Source organism: Cherax quadricarinatus, chromosome 18, assembly GCF_038502225.1.
Source record: "Cherax quadricarinatus isolate ZL_2023a chromosome 18, ASM3850222v1, whole genome shotgun sequence".
Classification (NCBI taxonomy): domain Eukaryota; kingdom Metazoa; phylum Arthropoda; class Malacostraca; order Decapoda; family Parastacidae; genus Cherax; species Cherax quadricarinatus.
Window position 1 is genome coordinate 45,315,464 of NC_091309.1, and position 20,000 is coordinate 45,335,463.

General features: G+C 43.0%; 1 protein-coding gene across 2 annotated transcripts in view; it reads right to left on the reverse strand.

Annotated features, from left to right (window-relative positions):
- Positions 1-20,000, reverse strand: part of LOC128689253 (receptor-type tyrosine-protein phosphatase alpha-like) — an 828,196-nt gene that overhangs the window by 169,411 nt on the left and 638,785 nt on the right. For both annotated transcript variants that reach the window (XM_070086466.1, XM_070086465.1), the window contains exon 17: positions 14,536-14,620. In XM_070086466.1, the coding sequence (XP_069942567.1) occupies positions 14,536-14,620 (85 nt within the window). The remainder of the gene's footprint in view (positions 1-14,535; positions 14,621-20,000) is intronic.

Genomic DNA, 20,000 nt, shown 5'->3' on the forward strand with positions numbered 1-20,000 from the left:
CGACGTCTTAGCTTCTATGACGGTACTCGGGAGTTTGTTCCACTCATCCACAACTCCAGTACTTTCCTATATCCTTCCTGAATCTGAACTTTTCCAGCTTAAAACATTGCTGCGAGTCCTGTCTATGTTAGATATTTTTAGGATGCTGTTTACATCCCCTTTATTAATTCTTGTTTTCCATTTATACACCTCAATCATATCCCCCCTAATTCTATGCCTTTCTGAAGAGTACAGATTCAGGGCCCTCGGTCTATCCTCATAGGGGAAGATTTCTGATACATGGGATCATCTTTGTCATCCTCCTCTGTACGTTTTCCAGAGCATTTATATCCATTCTGTAATACGGTGACCAGAACTGAGCAGCATAGTCTAAATGAGGCCTAACCAAGGATATATAGAGTTGAAGAACAACCTGAGGACTTCTATTATTTATACTTCTAGATATGAAGCCAAGAATTCTGTTAGCTTTATTGCGAACACTAATGCACTGTTGTCTTGGTTTTAGGTTACTGCTAACCAGAACTTCTAAATCCTTTTCGCAATCCGTAAAATTAAGATCTACATTATTTACTTTATATGTGGCATGGTTATTTTCCTGTCCAACATTTAGATTATTATTATTATAATCAAAAAGAAGCGCTAAGCCACAAGGGCTATACAGCTCCAACATTTAGAACTTTGCATTTGTCTATATTAAACTGCATCTGCCACTTTTCCGATCATTGCATCAGTCTATTCAAATCATCGTGGAGTGCTCTAATGTCCTCATTAAAATGAATTTGACGGCCTATTTTGCTGTCGTCAGTAAATTTGCTTATGTCGCTATTTATTCCCTCATCTATGTCGTTTATGCAGATTGTGGACAACAAGGGCCCAACACTGACCCCTGAGGAACACCGCTTGTGACGTGCCCCCATTCTGATTTCTCCCAATTTATGCAAATTCTCTGCTGTCTATTTGTCAATCATGCCTCTACTCAGGAAAAAAATTCTCCTCCTATTCCGTGTGCCTTAAGTTTCCTCAATAGCCTCTGGTGTGGAACTCTGTCGAAAGCCTTACTGAAGTCCATATACACAATATTATATTCAGTACCATGATCTACCTCCTCAAATACCTTAGTGAAGAAAGTTTTTAAATTTGTAAGACAGGCACCCCCCTTTGTAAAACCGTGCTGAGATTCATTAATCAATTTATGCCTATCAAGATGGCTACGAATTACTTAGGCAATTATTGATTCCATAAATTTTCCCACTGTGGAGGTAAGGCTTATTGGTCTATAGTTTGAAGCTAAGGACCTGTCACCTGCCTTGCAAACAGGTATTACATTTGCCATTTTCCATTTATCAGGCACAATGCCAGTTTGTATTGATATGTTGAAAAGATTAGCCAAAGGTATGCTAAGTTCCTCTTTACATTCCTTTAACATCCTTGCAGGACCATGTCACTAGTTACCGCAAATCGTGCATAGTTTATTATCGTCCTGTTCTACATAATCTATTATTTCTTGAATTTTGCTAGCATTTTCCTGGGTAAAACTGAGAGGAAGTATCGAAAATTTCACACATATCCTTATCACTGTCAGTGATCTGACCAGAGTTACTCTTAAGTGGGCTTATCTTGTCCTTAATCTTATTTCTGTATACCTGAAAAACCCCTTTTGTGTTAGTCTTCGAGTCCCTTGCGACCTTAGCCTCATAATCCCTTTTTGGTTTTCTTATTCCTTTTTTATTTCTCTCTTTAATTGAATATATTGCTTTCTTAACAGTCCACCCCTTCTTTTGATACACCTATATATGTCTCTCTTTTGACCAATGAGATGTTTTAATATATTGTTCATGCACTTGGGATCATTTTTTTTAGATCTAATTTTCCTACTCGGAACAAAAGTTGTCTGGGCAGCTAGAACTATGCTCTGAAAAACGTCATATTGGCAACCATGACCACCTACCTGACCCATAGTCAGGACATCCCAATTTAACCCACCCAGATAATTTTTCAGTCCCATGTAATCTGCCAAGCAAAAGTCTGGAACAGAGATTTGATTGCAGTTATCTGAGTAATTTCATGATATATTCAAACTAAGTGATTTCTGATTAATTGTGGGTGTGATTTATAGGCCCCCAAACCTTGATAGGGAGGGCAGTAAGCTGTTATGGGACGAAATTCATAAGGCATCTAGATATGAAAATGTTGTGATAATGGGAGATTTTAACTTTAGACAAATTGATTGGAACAATATTACAGGAAATCTTGATATGGTTCAGGATTGCTTTTTAAAACAGTTTGTGACAGAACCAACTAGAGGAAACAATCTGCTTGACTTGGTTCTTGCCAACAAAGATTCACTAATTAATAATCTTGAGGTTAATGGTGAGCTTGGGGAAAGTGATCACAAATCATTTAGTTTCAATATATCATGGAATTACCCAGATAACAGCAATCAAATCTCAGTCACAGATTTTCACTTGGCCGACTTCATGGGACTGAAAAATTACTTGGGTGTCCTAAATTGTGATGTCCTGACTATGGGTCAGGTAGACGATCTTGGTTGCCAATATGACGTTTTTCAGAGCATAGTTCCAGCTGCCCAGACAATTTTTGTTCCGAGTAGGGAAATTAGATCTAACAAAAATGATCCCAAATGGATGAACAATAGATTAAAACATCTCATTGGTCAAAAGAGAGGCATATATAGACGTATCAAAAGAGGGGATGGGCAGTTGAGAAATCAATATATTCAATTAAAGAGAGAAATAAAAAAAGGAATAAGAAAAGCAAAAAGGGATTATGAAGCTAAGGTCGGAAGGGATTCAAAGACTAACCCAAAAGGGTTCTTTCAGGTATACAGAAGTAAGATTAGGGACAAGAGGGGCCCACTTAAGAGTAACTCTAGTCAGATCACTGACAGTGATAAGGATATGTGTGAAATTCTAAATACCTACTTCCTCTCAGTTTTCACACAGGAAAATACTAGCGATATTCCTGAAATAATAGATTATGTAGAACAGGATGATAATAAACTATGCACGATTGCGGTAACTAGTGACATGGTCCTCAGACAAATAGAGAAACTAAAACCTAACAAATCCCCAGGTCCTGATGAACTGTTTGCAAGGGTGTTAAAGGAATGTAAAGAGGAACTTAGTATACCTTTGGCTAATCTTTTTAACATGTCACTACAAACTGGCATAGTGCCTGATAAGAGGAAAATGGCAAATGTAATACCTATTTACAAGGCAGGTGACAGGTCCTTGGCTTCGAACTATAGACCAATAAGCCTTACTTCCATAGTGGGAAAATTTATGGAATCAATAATTGCAGAAGCAATTCGTAGCCATCTTGACAGGCACAGATTGATTAATGAATCTCAAAACGGTTTTACAAAGGGGCGTTCCTGACTTAAGAATGTACTAACTTTTTTCACTAAGGTGTTTGAGGAGGTAGATCATGGTAATGAATATTATATTGTGTATATGGACTTCAGTAAGGCTATCGATAGAGTTCCACACCAGAGGTTATTGAGGAAACTTAAGGCACACGGAATAGGAGGAGAAATTTTTTCCTGAGTAGAGGCATGATTGACAAATAGACAGCAGAGAGTTTGCATAAATGGGGAGAAATCAGAATGGGGGCACGTCACAAGCGGTGTTCCTCAGGGGTCAGTGTTGGGCCCGTTGTTGTTCACAATTTACATAAACGACATAGATGAGGGAATAAATAGTGACATAAGCAAATTTGCTGATGACACCAAAATAGGCCGTCCAATTCATTCTAATGAGGACATTAGAGCACTCCAGGATGATTTGAATAGACTGACGCAATGGTCGGAGAAGTGGCAGATGCAGTTTAATATTGACAAATACAAAGTTCTAAATGTTGGACAGGTAAATAACCATGCCACATATAAACTAAATAATGTAGATCTTAATACTACTGATTGCGAAAAGGATTCAGGAGTTCTGGTTAGCAGTAACCTAAAACCAAGACAACAGTGCATTAGTGTTCGCAATAAAGCTAACAGAATTCTTGGTTTCATATCTAGAAGTATAAATAATAGAAGTCCTCAGGTTGTTCTTCAACTCTATATATCCTTGGTTAGGCCTCATTTAGACTATGCTGCTCAGTTCTGGTCACCGTATTACAGAATGGATATAAATGCTCTGGAAAACGTACAAAGGAGGATGACAAAGATGATCCCATGTATCAGAAATCTTCCCTATGAGGATAGACTGTGGGCCCTGAATCTGCACTCTCTCGAAAGGCGTAGAATTAGGGGGGATATGATCGAGGAGTATAAATGGAAAACAGGAATAAATAAAGGGGATGTAAGTAGCGTGCTGAAAATTTCCAGCCATGACAGGACTCGCAGCAATGGTTTCAAGTTGGAAAAATTCAGATTGAGGAAGGATATAATAAAGCACTGGTTTGGTAATAGAGTTGTGGATGAGTGGAACAAACTCCCGAGTACAGTTATTGAGGCTAAAACGTTGTGTAGTCTTAAAAATAGGTTAGATAAATACGTGAGTGGGTGTGGGTGGGAGTGAGTTGACCTGACTAGCTTGTGCTGCTGGGTCTGGTGCAGTGCTCCATCCTTGAGTGGAGAAGACCAGGCTGGGTGGGTCATTGGGATAATTCGGGGGTGGGTCATTGGTCTAATCCAGGGGGTACATGGACCTGCTCCGCTTGGGTCAGTAGGCCTGTTGCAGTGTTCCTTCTTTCTTATGTTCTTATGTTCTTAAAATAGAAAGAGACAGGCGCTCCCTTTACAGGCAACGGAAGAGAATAACAGAGCGGCTAAAAGAGGCCAATATATCTGAAATGCGTAGGGAGACACTGGTCAGAGAAATAGCAAACATCGAACTAAAGCTAAAGGAATCTTATAGGAGTCATGAATTGCGGGAAGAACTAAGACCCATAAATTAAATAGAAAGAAACCCAAAGTATTTCTTTTCTTATGCCAAATCAAAGTCGAGAACAACATCCAGTATTGGGCCCCTACTTAAACAAGAAGGGTCCTACACAGATGACAGCAAGGAAATGAGTGAGCTACTGAAGTCCCAGTATGACTCAGTTTTTAGCAAGCCGCTAACCAGACTGAGAGTCGAAGATCTAAATGAATTGTTTATGAGAGAGCCACAAAATTTGGTAAACACAAGCCTATCTGATGTTATCCTGATGCCAAATGTCTTCGAACAGGCGATAAATGACATGCCCATGCACTCTGCCCCAGGGCCAGACTCATGGAACTCCGTGTTCATCAAGAACTGCAAGAAGCCCCTATCACATCTTATAACATCCTATAACATCCCCTATAACATCCTATGGAGAGGGAGCATGGACACTGGGGTCGTCCCACAGTTACTGAAAACAACAGACATAGCCCCACTCCACTAAAGAGACAGTAAAGCAATAGCAAAGAACTACAGACCGATAGCACTAGCATCTCACATCATGAAAATCTTTGAAAGGGTCCTAAGAAGCAAGATCGCCACCCATCTAGAAACCCATCAATTACACAACCCAGGGCAACATGGGTTTCGAGCAGATCGCTCCTGTCTGTCCCAACTACTGGATCACTACGACAAGGTCCTAGTTGCACTAGAAGACAAAACGAATGCAGATGTAATATACACAGACTTTGCAAAAAGCCGTCAACAAGTGTGGCCATGGCGTAATAGAGCACAAAATGCGTGCTAAAGGAATAACAGGAAAAGTTGGAAGATGGATCTATAATTTCCTCGCAAACAGAACACAAAGAGTAGTAAACAGAGTAAAGTCTGAGGCGAATACGGTAAAAAGCTCTGTTCTGCAAGGCACAGTACTCGCTCCCATCTTGTTTCTCATCCTCATATATGACATAGGCAAGGATGTCAGCCACAGCACCATGTCTTCCTTTGCAGATGACACCCGAATCTGCATGACAGTGTCTTCCACTGCAGACACTGCAAGGCTCCAGGCGGACATCAACCAAATCTTTCAATGGGCTGCAGAAAACAATATGAAGTTCAACGATGAGAAATTTCAATTACCCCGATATGGTAAACATGAGGAATTTAAAACTTCATCAGAGTATAAAACAAATTTCAGCCACAAAATAGAGCGAGAAACTAACGTCAAAGACCTGGGAGTGATCATGTCGGAGGAGCTCACCTTCAAGAACCATAACATTGTATCAATTGCATCTGCTAGAAAAATGACAGGATAGACAATGCGAACCTTCAAAACTATGGATGCCAAACCCATAATGAGACTCTTCAGGTCGCTTGTTCTATCTAGGCTGGAATATTGCTGCACACTAACAGCACCTTTCAAGATAGGTGAAATTGCTGACCTAGAAAATGTACAGAGAGTCTTCACGGCGCGCATAACTGAGATAAAACACCTCAGCTACTGGGAGCGCTTGAGGTTCCTGAACCTGTATTCCCTGGAACGCAGGCAGGAGAAATACATGATTATATACACCTGGAAAATCCTAGAGGGACTAGTACCGACCTTGCACCCAAAAATCACTCACAAGGAAAGCAAAAGACTCGGCAGACGATGCAACATCCCCCCAATGAAAAGCAGGGGTTTCACTAGCACGTTAAGAGACAACAATAAGTGTCAGGGGCCCAAGACTGTTCAACTGCCTCCCAGCATACATAAGAGGGATTACCAATAGACCCCTGGTTGTCTTCATGCAGGAATCGGACAAGCACCTAAAGTCTGTACCTGACCAACCGGGTTGTGGTTCGTACGTTGGATTGCGTGCAGCCAGCAGTAACAGCCTGGTTGATCAGGTTCTGATCCACCATGAGGCCTGATCACAGACCGGGCCGCGGGGGCGTTGACCCCCGGAACTCTCTCCAGGTAAACTCCAGGTGAACATAGACAACCAGTGTAAGGAAACACGTCCAATGTTTCTAGCCTCGAATACCTATAGTTGTTTCTTGCTCCCTTTTTCTTTCCCACTTTTGGTCTCATTCGGATGTTGATAAATTAGACACATGTGCAACTCTTGGGTATCTTTATTGAGGAAACGTTTCGCCACACAGTGGCTTCAGCAGTCCATACAAAGGAGAATCTTGAAGAACAGGAGGAGAATGAGGTAATCAGTCCCTCAACCTTGAGTCGATGTGGTCAGTCCATCAATCTTGAATAGAATACGGCATTCGTGCTGAGAAGGAGCTTATAAACCGTTGGCAGGAGAGGTGCAGCAGTCATAGGTCGTGTAACATTTGTTCAATGTTGAAGTAGGTCGTGCCCAAGAACGTTTCCTCTATAAAGACACCCAAGAGTTGCACATGTGTCTAATTTATCAACATGTCGGTTCTCTGAACCATTCATCTACAAACTTATTCGGATGTTGTTGCAGTTTACATTGATAGTTCTAAATCCTCTGTCTGTGTCGTGTAATAGTTTTAGACACCTTTAGTGTCTTGCAGGCTATCAAACAATTTAATTCGCCTCATCCTCTAGTTCTTCTTATCCAATTTTGGTTGCGATGTATTTCTAGCAGAAACAAAGAAATCGTTTTCTGCTGGGTCGCTAATCATGCAGATATTCAGTGGAATGAGCAGCAAGACTTCGCTGCTCAGTCAGCTGTATCTGACCTTCGCTTTTCATCAAATTTGCTGTAATTTCTAGCCAACTTCGCAACCGTTGGCAGCAACGTTAGTCAAATTGAATTCATAACAAATTATAATCTATCAAACTGAATTTAGATTTCTGGCCTTGTTATCATGGAAGCCGTCTTCGCATCGGGCACACATGTCTCACGTCTCACTCATGGGTATCTCACGAAGAGGCGCTCTGTTTCACTCTGTCAGAATTGTCAAGTTCCAATTTCAGTTTGCCATCTTCAAGTGGACTGTTCTGTCTACCAGCGAGCATGCAGAATTTTCCTTGGACGTCGCCACCGCTCAACACTCTTATTTATCTTTATCCTAGCTGACGGCCCCACTTTTGACTCCGTCTTTGACTTTTATAGTACTTCCTGTAGCACTCCTCACAGCTCTTTCTAACTCTGCCTGTGTTATCCTCTCCTCCCTTGCTATTACACAACCCGCACATAGGAGACAGGAGCTACGACGACGTTTCGGTCCGACTTGGATTATTACAGACTTCATAACACCGGTGACTTAACCTGATTCTTTTTTCCCCTTCTCACTCTTTCCCTTTCCTCTTTCTCCTTTGGGTTTTCTTGCTTCAGCCTTGGGTATTTGGTCCACTATTATTTTTTCCCCTCTATGTTCTTGTTGCTACTCTCTGTGGGCCCCTAGCTTCCTTGTGGGCCCCTAGCTTCCTTGTGGGCTCCTAGCTTCCTTGTGGGTCCCTAGCTTCCTTGTGGCCCCTAGCTTCCTTGTGGGCCCCTAGCTTCCTTGTGGGCCCCTAGCTTCCTTGTGGCCCCTAGCTTCCTTGTGGGCCCCTAGCTTCCTTGTGGGCCCCTAACTTCCTTGCAGTGCTCCTCTTTCTTAGTTTTAGACTGACTGTGCTACTACTACTACCTCTACCACTACTTTTCTTTTCCTACTACCTATCTTGCCCCGTCACTGTCTGCTGGCCTATATAAACTCCCTCCTTCTCTCCTTTTTGTTAGTGTGACTTTGTAAATGGTCCAAATCGGACCGTAACGTCGTCGTAGCTCCTCTCTCCTATTTGCGGGTTACTTATGTATTGTTTCAGCCACGGTATTGTGCCTTTTTGTTTTCCACTTTTGCTAGTGTGTGATCCAGCAAGTACACTCTGTCCTGTAGTGCTGTGTCACGCTTATGGATTTTTTTTTTACACAGGGTTTGACAAGGTTAGGTTAAGGATCCCTAGTTTTATTGACAAGGTATTTACAGGTTAAGATTCCTAACTTTATTGACAAGCTAAGAGCTGTTACCTACATCAGTTCATTTGAAAGCATTTTTATTGTTATGAGACATACAGGATGAAGTTGGAGCCATCTGTGGGCCAGCATTTTCATCTGATCAACTGACTTTATCTCGTTGACATCATAATGCTATACGAATGTGTTCCAGACTCGAGTCATCCTGGGGATAAATGATCTCAGATGAAGTGATGTTCTGGAGAAAGGTACAGCCAGAGTGAAGTTGCTTCTGGCTGCCCGTCTTGTGGTATAGAAACTTGCTTCACGCTGTCCTCGAAGTGGATTATAATAACAACATTTACAAAATAAGTACTTAAGCCGTTGATTGATAAGAATTCTGTATTTTCATGTCTAAAACAGAGATCTGTTTTTTGTATCCACCAGGTCATACCTGGAGGTTACCTGGAGGTTATTCCGGGGATCAACGCCCCCGCGGCCCGGTCCATGACCAGGCCTCCCGATGGATCAGGGCCTAATCAACTAGGCTGTTACTGCTGGCCGCACGCAGTCCAACGTACGAGCCACAGCCCGGCTGATCCGGCACTGACTTTAGGTATCTGTCCAGCTCTCTCTTGAAGGCAGCCAGGGGTTTATTGGCAATTCCCCTAATGCTTGATGGGAGGCTGTTGAACAGTCTTGGGCCCCGGACACTTATGGTGTTTCCCCTTAGTGTACCAATGGCGCAATTGTCACATACTATATATTATTTAGTTCTATTTAATTTCTTGAAAATAATTCTGGATGTAATAAAATATAAAATAAGTTGTCTACAAAATGATGTAGTAAGTGTAAGTAAGTGTAAGTAAGTGAAAGTAAGTGTAAGTAAGTGTAAGTAAGTGTAAGTAAGTGTAAGTAAGTGTAAGAAAGTGTAAGTAAGTGTAAGTAAGTGTAAGTAAGTGTAAGTAAGTGAAAGTAAGTGTAAGTAAGTGTAAGTAAGTGTAAGTAAGTGTAAGTAAGTGTAAGTAAGTGTAAGTAAGTGTAAGTAAGTGAAAGTAAGTGTAAGTAAGTGTAAGTAAGTGTAAGTAAGTGTAAGTAAGTGTAAGTAAGTGTAAGTAAGTGAAAGTAAGTGTAAGTAAGTGTAAGTAAGTGTAAGTAAGTGTAAGTAAGTGTAAGTAAGTGTAAGTAAGTGTAAGTAAGTGTAAGTAAGTGAAAGAAAGTGTAAGTAAGTATAAGTAAGTGTATGTAAGTGTATGTAAGTGTTTGTAAGTGTATGTAAGTGTATGTAAGTGTATGTAAGTGTATGTAAGTGTTTGTAAGTGTATGTAAGTGTAAGTGTATGTAAGTGTATGTAAGTGTATGTAAGTGTATGTAAGTGTATGTAAGTGTATGTAAGTGTATGTAAGTGTATGTAAGTGTATGTAAGTGTATGTAAGTGTATGTAAGTGTAAGTAAGTGTAAGTAAGTGTAAGTAAGTGAAAGAAAGTGTAAGTAAGTATAAGTAAGTGTAAGTAAGTGTAAGTAAGTGTAAGTAAGTGAAAGTAAGTGTAAGTAAGTGTAAGTAAGTGTAAGTAAGTGTAAGTAAGTGTAAGTAAGTGAAAGTAAGTGTAAGTAAGTGTAAGTAAGTGTAAGTAAGTGTAAGTAAGTGAAAGTAAGTGTAAGTAAGTGTAAGTAAGTGTAAGTAAGTGTAAGTAAGTGTAAGTAAGTGTAAGTAAGTGTAAGTAAGTGTAAGTAAGTGTAAGTAAGTGTAAGTAAGTGTAAGTAAGTGTAAGTAAGTGAAAGTAAGTGTAAGTAAGTGTAAGTAAGTGTAAGTAAGTGTAAGTAAGTGTAAGTAAGTGTAAGTAAGTGTAAGTAAGTGTAAGTAAGTGTAAGTAAGTGTAAGTAAGTGTAAGTAAGTGTAAGTAAGTGTAAGTAAGTGTAAGTAAGTGAAAGTAAGTGTAAGTAAGTGTAAGTAAGTGTAAGTAAGTGTAAGTAAGTGTAAGTAAGTGTAAGTAAGTGTAAGTAAGTGTAAGTAAGTGTAAGTAAGTGTAAGTAAGTGTAAGTAAGTGCAAGTAAGTGCAAGTAAGTGTAAGTAAGTGTAAGTAAGTGTAAGTAAGTGTAAGTAAGTGTAAGTAAGTGTAAGTAAGTGTAACTAAGTGTAAGTAAGTGTAAGTAAGTGTAAGTAAGTGTAAGTAAGTGTAAGTAAGTGTAAGTAAGTGTAAGTAAGTGCAAGTAAGTGTAAGCAAGTGTAAGTAAGTGTAAGTAAGTGTAAGTAAGTGTAAGTAAGTGTAAGTAAGTGTAAGTAAGTGTAAGTAAGTGTAAGTAAGTGTAAGTAAGTGTAAGTAAGTGTAAGTAAGTGTAAGTAAGTGTCTACATGTATGATCATCTGTGACAGATGTGGCTTATAGTTATACTAAACTGTGTTTTATGAAAGAGTAGAAAAAGTAACTTCTACTTTAGGTTAAGTAGCTACGAGTAGCAGAGAAATATATTGTAAAGTGGTATTTTATTTTGTCTGGGAATATGTAATGTGTGGTACGTGTTGATACTAAACTACATTGTTACTACACATTACCTCCTCTCTCCACCTCTGTTGTCTTCCTCCTCTCTCCACCTCTGTTGTCTTCCTCCTCTCTCCACCTCTGTTATGTCTTCCTCCTCTCTCCACCTCTGTTGTCTTCCTCCTCTCTCCACCTCTGTTGTCTTCCTCCTCTCTCCACCTCTGTTGTCTTCCTCCTCTCTCCACCTCTGTTGTCTTCCTCCTCTCTCCACCTCTGTTGTCTTCCTCCTCTCTCCACCTCTGTTGTCTTCCTCCTCTCTCCACCTCAGTTATGTCTTCCTCCTCTCTCCACCTCTGTTGTCTTCCTCCTCTCTCCACCTCTGTTGTCTTCCTCCTCTCTCCACCTCTGTTGTCTTCCTCCTCTCTCCACCTCTGTTGTCTTCCTCCTCTCTCCACCTCTGTTGTCTTCCTCCTCTCTCCACCTCTGTTGTCTTCCTCCTCTCTCCACCTCAGTTATGTCTTCCTCCTCTCTCCACCTCTGTTATGTCTTCCTCCTCTCTCCACCTCTGTTGTCTTCCTCCTCTCTCCACCTCTGTTGTCTTCCTCCTCTCTCCACCTCTGTTATGTCTTCCTCCTCTCTCCACCACTGTTATGTCTTCCTCCTCTCTCCACCTCTGTTATGTCTTCCTCCTCTCTCCACCTCTGTTGTCTTCCTCCTCTCTCCACCTCTGTTGTCTTCCTCCTCTCTCCACCTCTGTTGTCTTCCTCCTCTCTCTACCTCTGTTGTCTTCCTCCTTTCTCCACCTCTGTTGTCTTCCTCCTCTCTCCACCTCTGTTCTCTTCCTCCTCTCTCCACCTCTGTTGTCTTCCTCCTCTCTCCACCTCTGTTGTCTTCCTCCTCTCTCCACCTCTGTTGTCTTCCTCCTCTCTCCACCTCTGTTGTCTTCCTCCTCTCTCCACCTCTGTTGTCTTCCTCCTCTCTCCACCTCTGTTGTCTTCCTCCTCTCTCCACCTCTGTTATGTCTTCCTCCTCTCTCCACCTCTGTTGTCTTCCTCCTCTCTCCACCTCTGTTATGTCTTCCTCCTCTCTCCACCTCTGTTATGTCTTCCTCCTCTCTCCACCTCTGTTATGTCTTCCTCCTCTCTCCACCTCTGTTATGTCTTCCTCCTCTCTCCACCTCTGTTGTCTTCCTCCTCTCTCCACCTCTGTTGTCTTCCTCCTCTCTCCACCTCTGTTATGTCTTCCTCCTCTCTCCACCTCTGTTATGTCTTCCTCCTCTCTCCACCTCTGTTATGTCTTCCTCCTCTCTCCACCTCTGTTATGTCTTCCTCCTCTCTCCACCTCTGTTATGTCTTCCTCCTCTCTCCACCTCTGTTATGTCTTCCTCCTCTCTCCACCTCTGTTATGTCTTCCTCCTCTCTCCACCTCTGTTATGTCTTCCTCCTCTCTCCACCTCTGTTGTCTTCCTCCTCTCTCCACCTCTGTTGTCTTCCTCCTCTCTCCACCTCTGTTGTCTTCCTCCTTTCTCCACCTCTGTTGTCTTCCTCCTCTCTCCACCTCTGTTCTCTTCCTCCTCTCTCCACCTCTGTTGTCTTCCTCCTCTCTCCACCTCTGTTGTCTTCCTCCTCTCTCCACCTCTGTTGTCTTCCTCCTCTCTCCACCTCTGTTGTCTTCCTCCTCTCTCCACCTCTGTTGTCTTCCTCCTCTCTCCACCTCTGTTGTCTTCCTCCTCTCTCCACCTCTGTTATGTCTTCCTCCTCTCTCCACCTCTGTTGTCTTCCTCCTCTCTCCACCTCTGTTATGTCTTCCTCCTCTCTCCACCTCTGTTATGTCTTCCTCCTCTCTCCACCTCTGTTGTCTTCCTCCTCTCTCCACCTCTGTTATGTCTTCCTCCTCTCTCCACCTCTGTTATGTCTTCCTCCTCTCTCCACCTCTGTTATGTCTTCCTCCTCTCTCCACCTCTGTTATGTCTTCCTCCTCTCTCCACCTCTGTTATGTCTTCCTCCTCTCTCCACCTCTGTTATGTCTTCCTCCTCTCTCCACCTCTGTTATGTCTTCCCCCTCTCTCCACCTCTGTTATGTCTTCCTCCTCTCTCCACCTCTGTTATGTCTTCCTCCTCTCTCCACCTCTGTTATGTCTTCCTCCTCTCTCCACCTCTGTTATGTCTTCCTCCTCTCTCCACCTCTGTTATGTCTTCCTCCTCTCTCCACCTCTGTTATGTCTTCCTCCTCTCTCCACCTCTGTTATGTCTTCCTCCTCTCTCCACCTCTGTTATGTCTTCCTCCTCTCTCCACCTCTGTTATGTCTTCCTCCTCTCTCCACCTCTGTTATGTCTTCCTCCTCTCTCCACCTCTGTTGTCTTCCTCCTCTCTCCACCTCTGTTGTCTTCCTCCTCTCTCCACCTCTGTTGTCTTCCTCCTCTCTCCACCTCTGTTGTCTTCCTCCTCTCTCCACCTCTGTTGTCTTCCTCCTCTCTCCACCTCTGTTGTCTTCCTCCTCTCTCCACCTCTGTTGTGTTCCTCCTCTCTCCACCTCTGTTGTCTTCCTCCTCTCTCCACCTCTGTTGTCTTCCTCCTCTCTCCACCTCTGTTGTCTTCCTCCTCTCTCCACCTCTGTTGTCTTCCTCCTCTCTCCACCTCTGTTGTCTTCCTCCTCTCTCCCCGTCTGTTATGTCTTCCTCCTCTCTCCACCTCTGTTGTCTTCCTCCTCTCTCCCCGTCTGCTATGTCTTCCTCCTCTCTCCCCGTCTGTTATGTCTTCCTCCTTTCTCCCCGTCTGTTATGTCTTCCTCCTCTCTCCCCGTCTGTTATATCTTCCTCCTCTCTCCCCGTCTGTTATGTCTTCCTCCTTTCTCCCCGTCTGTTATGTCTTCCTCCTCTCTCCCCGTCTGTTATATCTTCCTCCTCTCTCCCCGTCTGTTATGTCTTCCTTTTCTCTCCCCGTCTGTTATATCTTCCTCCTCTCTCCCCGTCTGTTATGTCTTCCTCCTTTCTCCCCGTCTGTTATGTCTTCCTCCTCTCTCCCCGTCTGTTATGTCTTCCTCCTCTCTCCCCGTCTGTTATATCTTCCTCCTCTCTCCCCGTCTGTTATGTCTTCCTCCTCCCTCCTCCTCCATTATTTCTTCAGACCTTCTCTGTTTGATTCTTTTAATTCTTTTGGTGGTATTTTTTAATATTTGTTCTAAATTTGTAGCATCCATATATTTTAATTATATGAAGATAATTAAAAAAATTTAGAATACTAAATAATCATGTTAATACTCACATGGGATAATATCAGAACGATTTTTGAGTTTGTTGGCTGGTAGTCGTCCTGTGTGTGTACTCTTCAAGTGCTGGTCAGCGAGGTTCTGTTAGTGAACAACACTTACATAAATCATGATAGAATTATTAGAGATATTATCTACATCACAATAAAAAACAGGGGGAGAAAATGATTAATAAAAAATCTGCTTAAAAAATTATTTGTTATTAACAACTCACTGCAATACACAACACAATAAATGAATAACGGTAGCGGTAAAGAGGTATACATAAACGAGTTGTGTACGAATGGTATATAATACCGACAAGATGAGATTAAGACACATGTGCAACATCTGGGTATCTTTAGTGTAGACGTTTCGCCATCCAGTGGCTTTATCAATACAAATTCTAGGACATAACTTGAAGACAGTAGAACTATGTACAGAAGATGAGGTAATCAGTCCCTCAACCTAGGAGTAGGTGCGAACAGCACCATAGTCGTGGAGATTCTGAAGCAGAAGAAAGGAGCCTGGTGCTTATATAGTAACGTCAGGTGTAGCAGACGAGGGCATATTCACTGGTAGGCGGGATTCCCCAGTGGAAGTAGGTCCTTCCCAAAGAGATGGGTTAGTAGTAGTAGTAGTTGTCGTAGTCGTGAAGGTTATGTACATGTCCTCAGACACTGTCAGACACTGCAACATCATGGAATCTTAATTCTGAGGACATGTACATAACCTTCACGACTACGACAACTACTACTACAACTAACCCATCTCTTTGGGAAGGACCTACTTCCACTGGGGAATCCCGCCTACCAGTGAATATTGCCACATTGTTACACATAACAAAGTACAAAGCGTGTAACTAAAGAGAAAAGATCAAATAGAATTAAGAGAGGTGGCTAACGACAAACTGTGATGTAGCACACAGAGTGAACAAGCTAGCCAGAAAGGGGATATATATATATATATATATATATATATATATATATATATATATATATATATATATATATATATATATATATATATATATATATATATATATATATATATATATATATATATATATATATATATATATATATATATATATATATATATATATATATGTACATACATATACATAAAAATATATATAAGCAGAGGTGGTGGCAGCAGTAGGCCTGAGGGAGTAGAGCCGCCATAACAGGTTGGGTGTCATCACAAATAAGAAGTGTATTACCAAAAGTGAAGTGTAAATTATAAAAGTAGCAGTATACAAGTGATAAGTGTGGTAAATGAGGACTCAAAAGGGCAACGAGAAAAGAATAGCTGAAGAAGTCAGCGGCGGAAGGGCGAGGTGCATGAGTCATCGTACAGCGAGCATCGTACAGCGAGCATCGTACATCAGGCATCTGGATGGACGTCCCCTCTGAGGAGTAACGTACAAATCACCTGTTTGTGGTTGGCGGGAAGTTTTGAGTGGTAGAGCCGGCCCTACGGTCACTGGTAGCTCGCTATCTAAACCCTGCTCCAGAGGGACTATCATACACACAACACCTAGCAGTAGTAGGAAGATAAAATTTGTAGGAGCAAGGAATAGGCAGGAGGATTAAGTCGGGGCTAATGGGACTACAGCCCTGACAACAGTTTCGAGAGATAATGTTTTAGGACACAAAGACAGTACAATCTGAGAAGCAAGTATTGGGTACACATGTAGTAAAAGGTAGTACATAACTGGGTGAAAGAATGACTTGTTAACACACGCTAGTATTATAATTATTAGAATTACTCTCAGTGTTAATGGTATCTTATTAGTATTACGGATACACAGAGGTGAATTGTATTTCTGACATATAAACAACTGATGTGCTCACACACACATGCGCGCACACACATACACTCGGGGCCAGGAGCTGAGTCTCGACCCCTGTAACCACAACTAGGTGAGTACACACAGCTGATCCTTGGAATTTGACCGCGTTCCCTCACCCCCCCACACACCTTTCCCTCCCCCACAGACCTTTCCCCTCCCCGCTCTTGCCTTCACTCCCTCCTATCTTTTCCTTCCCTCGCGTTTCTCTCTCTCATAGCCTTTTTCCCTACTCTCTCTCTCTCTCTCTCTCTCTCTCTCTCTCTCTCTCTCTCTCTCTCTCTCTCTCTCTTTTTTTTTTTTTTTTTTTTTTTTTTTTTTTTTTTTTTTTTTTTTTTACACATGGTTTGACAAGGTTAAGGATCCCTAGCTTTATTGACAAGCTATTTACAGGTTAAGGATTCCTAACTTTATTGACAAGCTAAGAGCCGTTACCTACATCAGCTCATTTGAAAGCATTTTTATTGTTATGAGACATACAAGTAGGGAACAGGATGAAGTTGGAGCCATCTGTGGGCCAGCATTTTCATTTGATCAACTGACGTTATCTCGTTGACATCATTATGCTGAACGAATGTGTTCCATACTCGAGTCATCCTGGGTATGTATGATCTCAGATGGAGTGATGTTCTGGAGAAGGGTACAGCCAGAGTGAAGTTGCTGCTTTCTGCCCGTCTTGTGGCATAAAAGCTTGTTTCGCGCTGTCCTCGAAGTGGATCTCTCTCTCTCGCTCTCTCTCTCTCTCTCTCTCCCTCTCTCTCTCCCTCTCTCTCTCCCTCTCTCTCTCCCTCTCTCTCTCCCTCTCTCTCTCCCTCTCTCTCTCCCTCTCTCTCTTCCTCTCTCTCTTCCTCTCTCTCGCCCTCTCTCTCGCCCTCTCTCTCTCCCTCTCTCTCTCCCTCTCTCTCTCCCTCTCTCTCTCCCTCTATTTCTTCCTCTCTCTCTTCCTCTATCTCTTCCTCTCTCTCTTCCTCTCTCTCTTCCTCTCTCTCTTCCTCTCTCTCTTCCTCTCTCTCTTCCTCTCTCTCTTCCTCTCTCTCTTCCTCTCTCTCTACCTCTATCTCTTCCTCTCTCTCTTCCTCTCTCTCTTCCTCTCTCTCTTCCTCTCTCTCTTCCTCTCTCTCTTCCTCTCTCTCTCCCTCTATTTCTTCCTCTCTCTCTTCCTCTATCTCTTCCTCTCTCTCTTCCTCTCTCTCTTCCTCTCTCTCTTCCTCTCTCTCTTCCTCTCTCTCTTCCTCTCTCTCTTCCTCTCTCTCTTCCTCTCTCTCTTCCTCTCTCTCTTCCTCTCTCTCTTCCTCTCTCTCTACCTCTATCTCTTCCTCTCTCTCTTCCTCTCTCTCTTCCTCTCTCTCTTCCTCTCTCTCTTCCTCTCTCTCTTCCTCTCTCTCTTCCTCTCTCTCTCCCTCTCTCTCTCCCTCTCTCTCTTCCTCTCTCTCTTCCTCTCTCTCTCCCTCTCTCTCTCCCTCTCTCTCTCCCTCTCTCTCTCCCTCTCTCTCTCCCTCTCTTTCTTCCTCTCTCTCTTCCTCTATCTCTTCCTCTCTCTCTTCCTCTCTCTCTTCCTCTCTCTCTTCCTCTCTCTCTTCCTCTCTCTCTTCCTCTCTCTCTTCCTCTCTCTCTTCCTCTCTCTCTTCCTCTCTCTCTTCCTCTCTCTCTTCCTCTCTCTCTTCCTCTCTCTCTTCCTCTCTCTCTTCCTCTCTCTCTCCCTCTCTCTCTCCCTCTCTCTCTCTCTCTCTCCCTCACTCCCATAACCCTATCTCTCACCCTCCTCTCTCTCTATAGGCTTCTCTCTCCATCTCTCCATTTCTCTCTCTCATAGCCTTTTCCCTCGCCCTCCTCTCTCTCTCTCTCTCTCTCTCTCTCCCATAACCCTATCTCTCACCCTTCTCTCTCTCTATAGGCTTCTCTCTCCGTCTCTCCATTTCTCTCTCTCATAGCCTTTTCCCTCGCCCTCCTTTCTCCCTCTCTCTCTCTTTCTCTCCCTCTCCCTCTCCCTCTCTTTCTCCCTCTCTCTACCCTTTCTCTCTCCCCTCACATTTCTCTCTCTCCCCCTTGGTCTTATCCCTCACCCCCATACTCTCTCCTCTCTCTCCCTCTTTCTACCCTTTCTCTCTCCTCTCTCTCCCTCTTCTACCCTTTCCTCTCCCCCCCGCACCCTCTCCCTCCTCTAGCCTTCTGTCTGTGGTAATAAAAAAAAAAAAAAAAAAAAATGGGTGGCCTTAGAGGACGGAAAACCAGAGATCTGGTAGACGAACCAGGGAGGAAAGACTGGGAGTTAGAGCTCCAGAAAAGGGAGGAAGAGTGGGGAAGGAAGATAGTAGAGCTTGGTAAGAAAATGGAGGAGCGGATAGCTGAAGAGTGCAGGAAGTGGGAAGTACAGGTCTTAGCAGCAGAAGCTAGGATACAGTGCTTAGAAGAGAAACTGCAAAGCCTGAAACAGATTAGAGAGACAAATGACAATTCAGATGTGATATCAGGAAATTCAAAGTCAGGCGCAGACAAGGGGACAGTAAGCAACAATGGAGACATGCCGTACACGAAGGCCCTATCAGACTCACGTGGGGCCAGGGAAAAGACGATAAGCACACTAAGATCAAACGACAGGTCCGAAGACAATGAAGGTATGCTATATGCAGAGATTCTAACAGCCAACTGCAGTAGCAAGGGACAGCTGGTCAGGAAAGACAGTTCACTGAGAATAGAAGTTTCAGATATGACAGGGTCTGAAGGCAAGAACATGTCAATGGAAGGAAATAAAATGCCTCAGAGGAAGCAGATGGAGACTCAGTGGGAGGAGGAAAGGGCGAGGTCAGTTTTTGTGTATGGGCTCCAAGAAGCCAAGGGGGACAACTTTGAAGAAATAAAACAGGAGGAGAAAAAATGATTGAAGGCATCATGAAAACAATAGGAGAGGGCGATATGACCCAGGTGACAAATTTTCAGAGAATTGGGTGGTTTGCGAGTGGAAGGATACGGCCTGTCAGAGTAACTTTCAAGGAAGAATCAGTTCTGCAAGAGAAAGCAAGACTGAGGGACAAAGAGGGGTACCAGAGAGTATACCTCGACCGCGACAGAACACAAGAAGAAAGGACTACACTGAAAGAGAGGGTACAGAGATGCAAGGAGGAACGAGAAGCAACGAAAATGTGCAGGACCCAGACACAGGAGAAAGGGCAAACACACCCCACAGAATCTCCCACCAAAAGACTCCAACTGCGACATTCCCAACGCAACTGAGCAACCTATACTACAACCCACTCACTGTTCCCTCTGCCACCAACCCCCATATCACAAACCTCACCCCAACAGCTGTCCCTTATGGGCATTCTGACCCCACCCCCATCAACACAAACCCCACCTACACCACAGCCCCATATAGGCCCCCACCAAGGCTCTCGCTCCCCCAACCCCAATATTCTTGCATGACCACGATGATAGAAAAGAAACTGAAGGTTTGGTACACAAACGCGGATGGAATAACGAATAAACATAAGGAGTGGAAAAAAAGAATCAGTGAAAAATCCCCAGACATCATAGCAGTCACAGAAACAAAACTCACTGAGACAATAACAGACACAGTCTTCCTAACAGGATATCAGATCCTGAGGAAAGATAGGAGTAGAGGGGGAGGAGGGG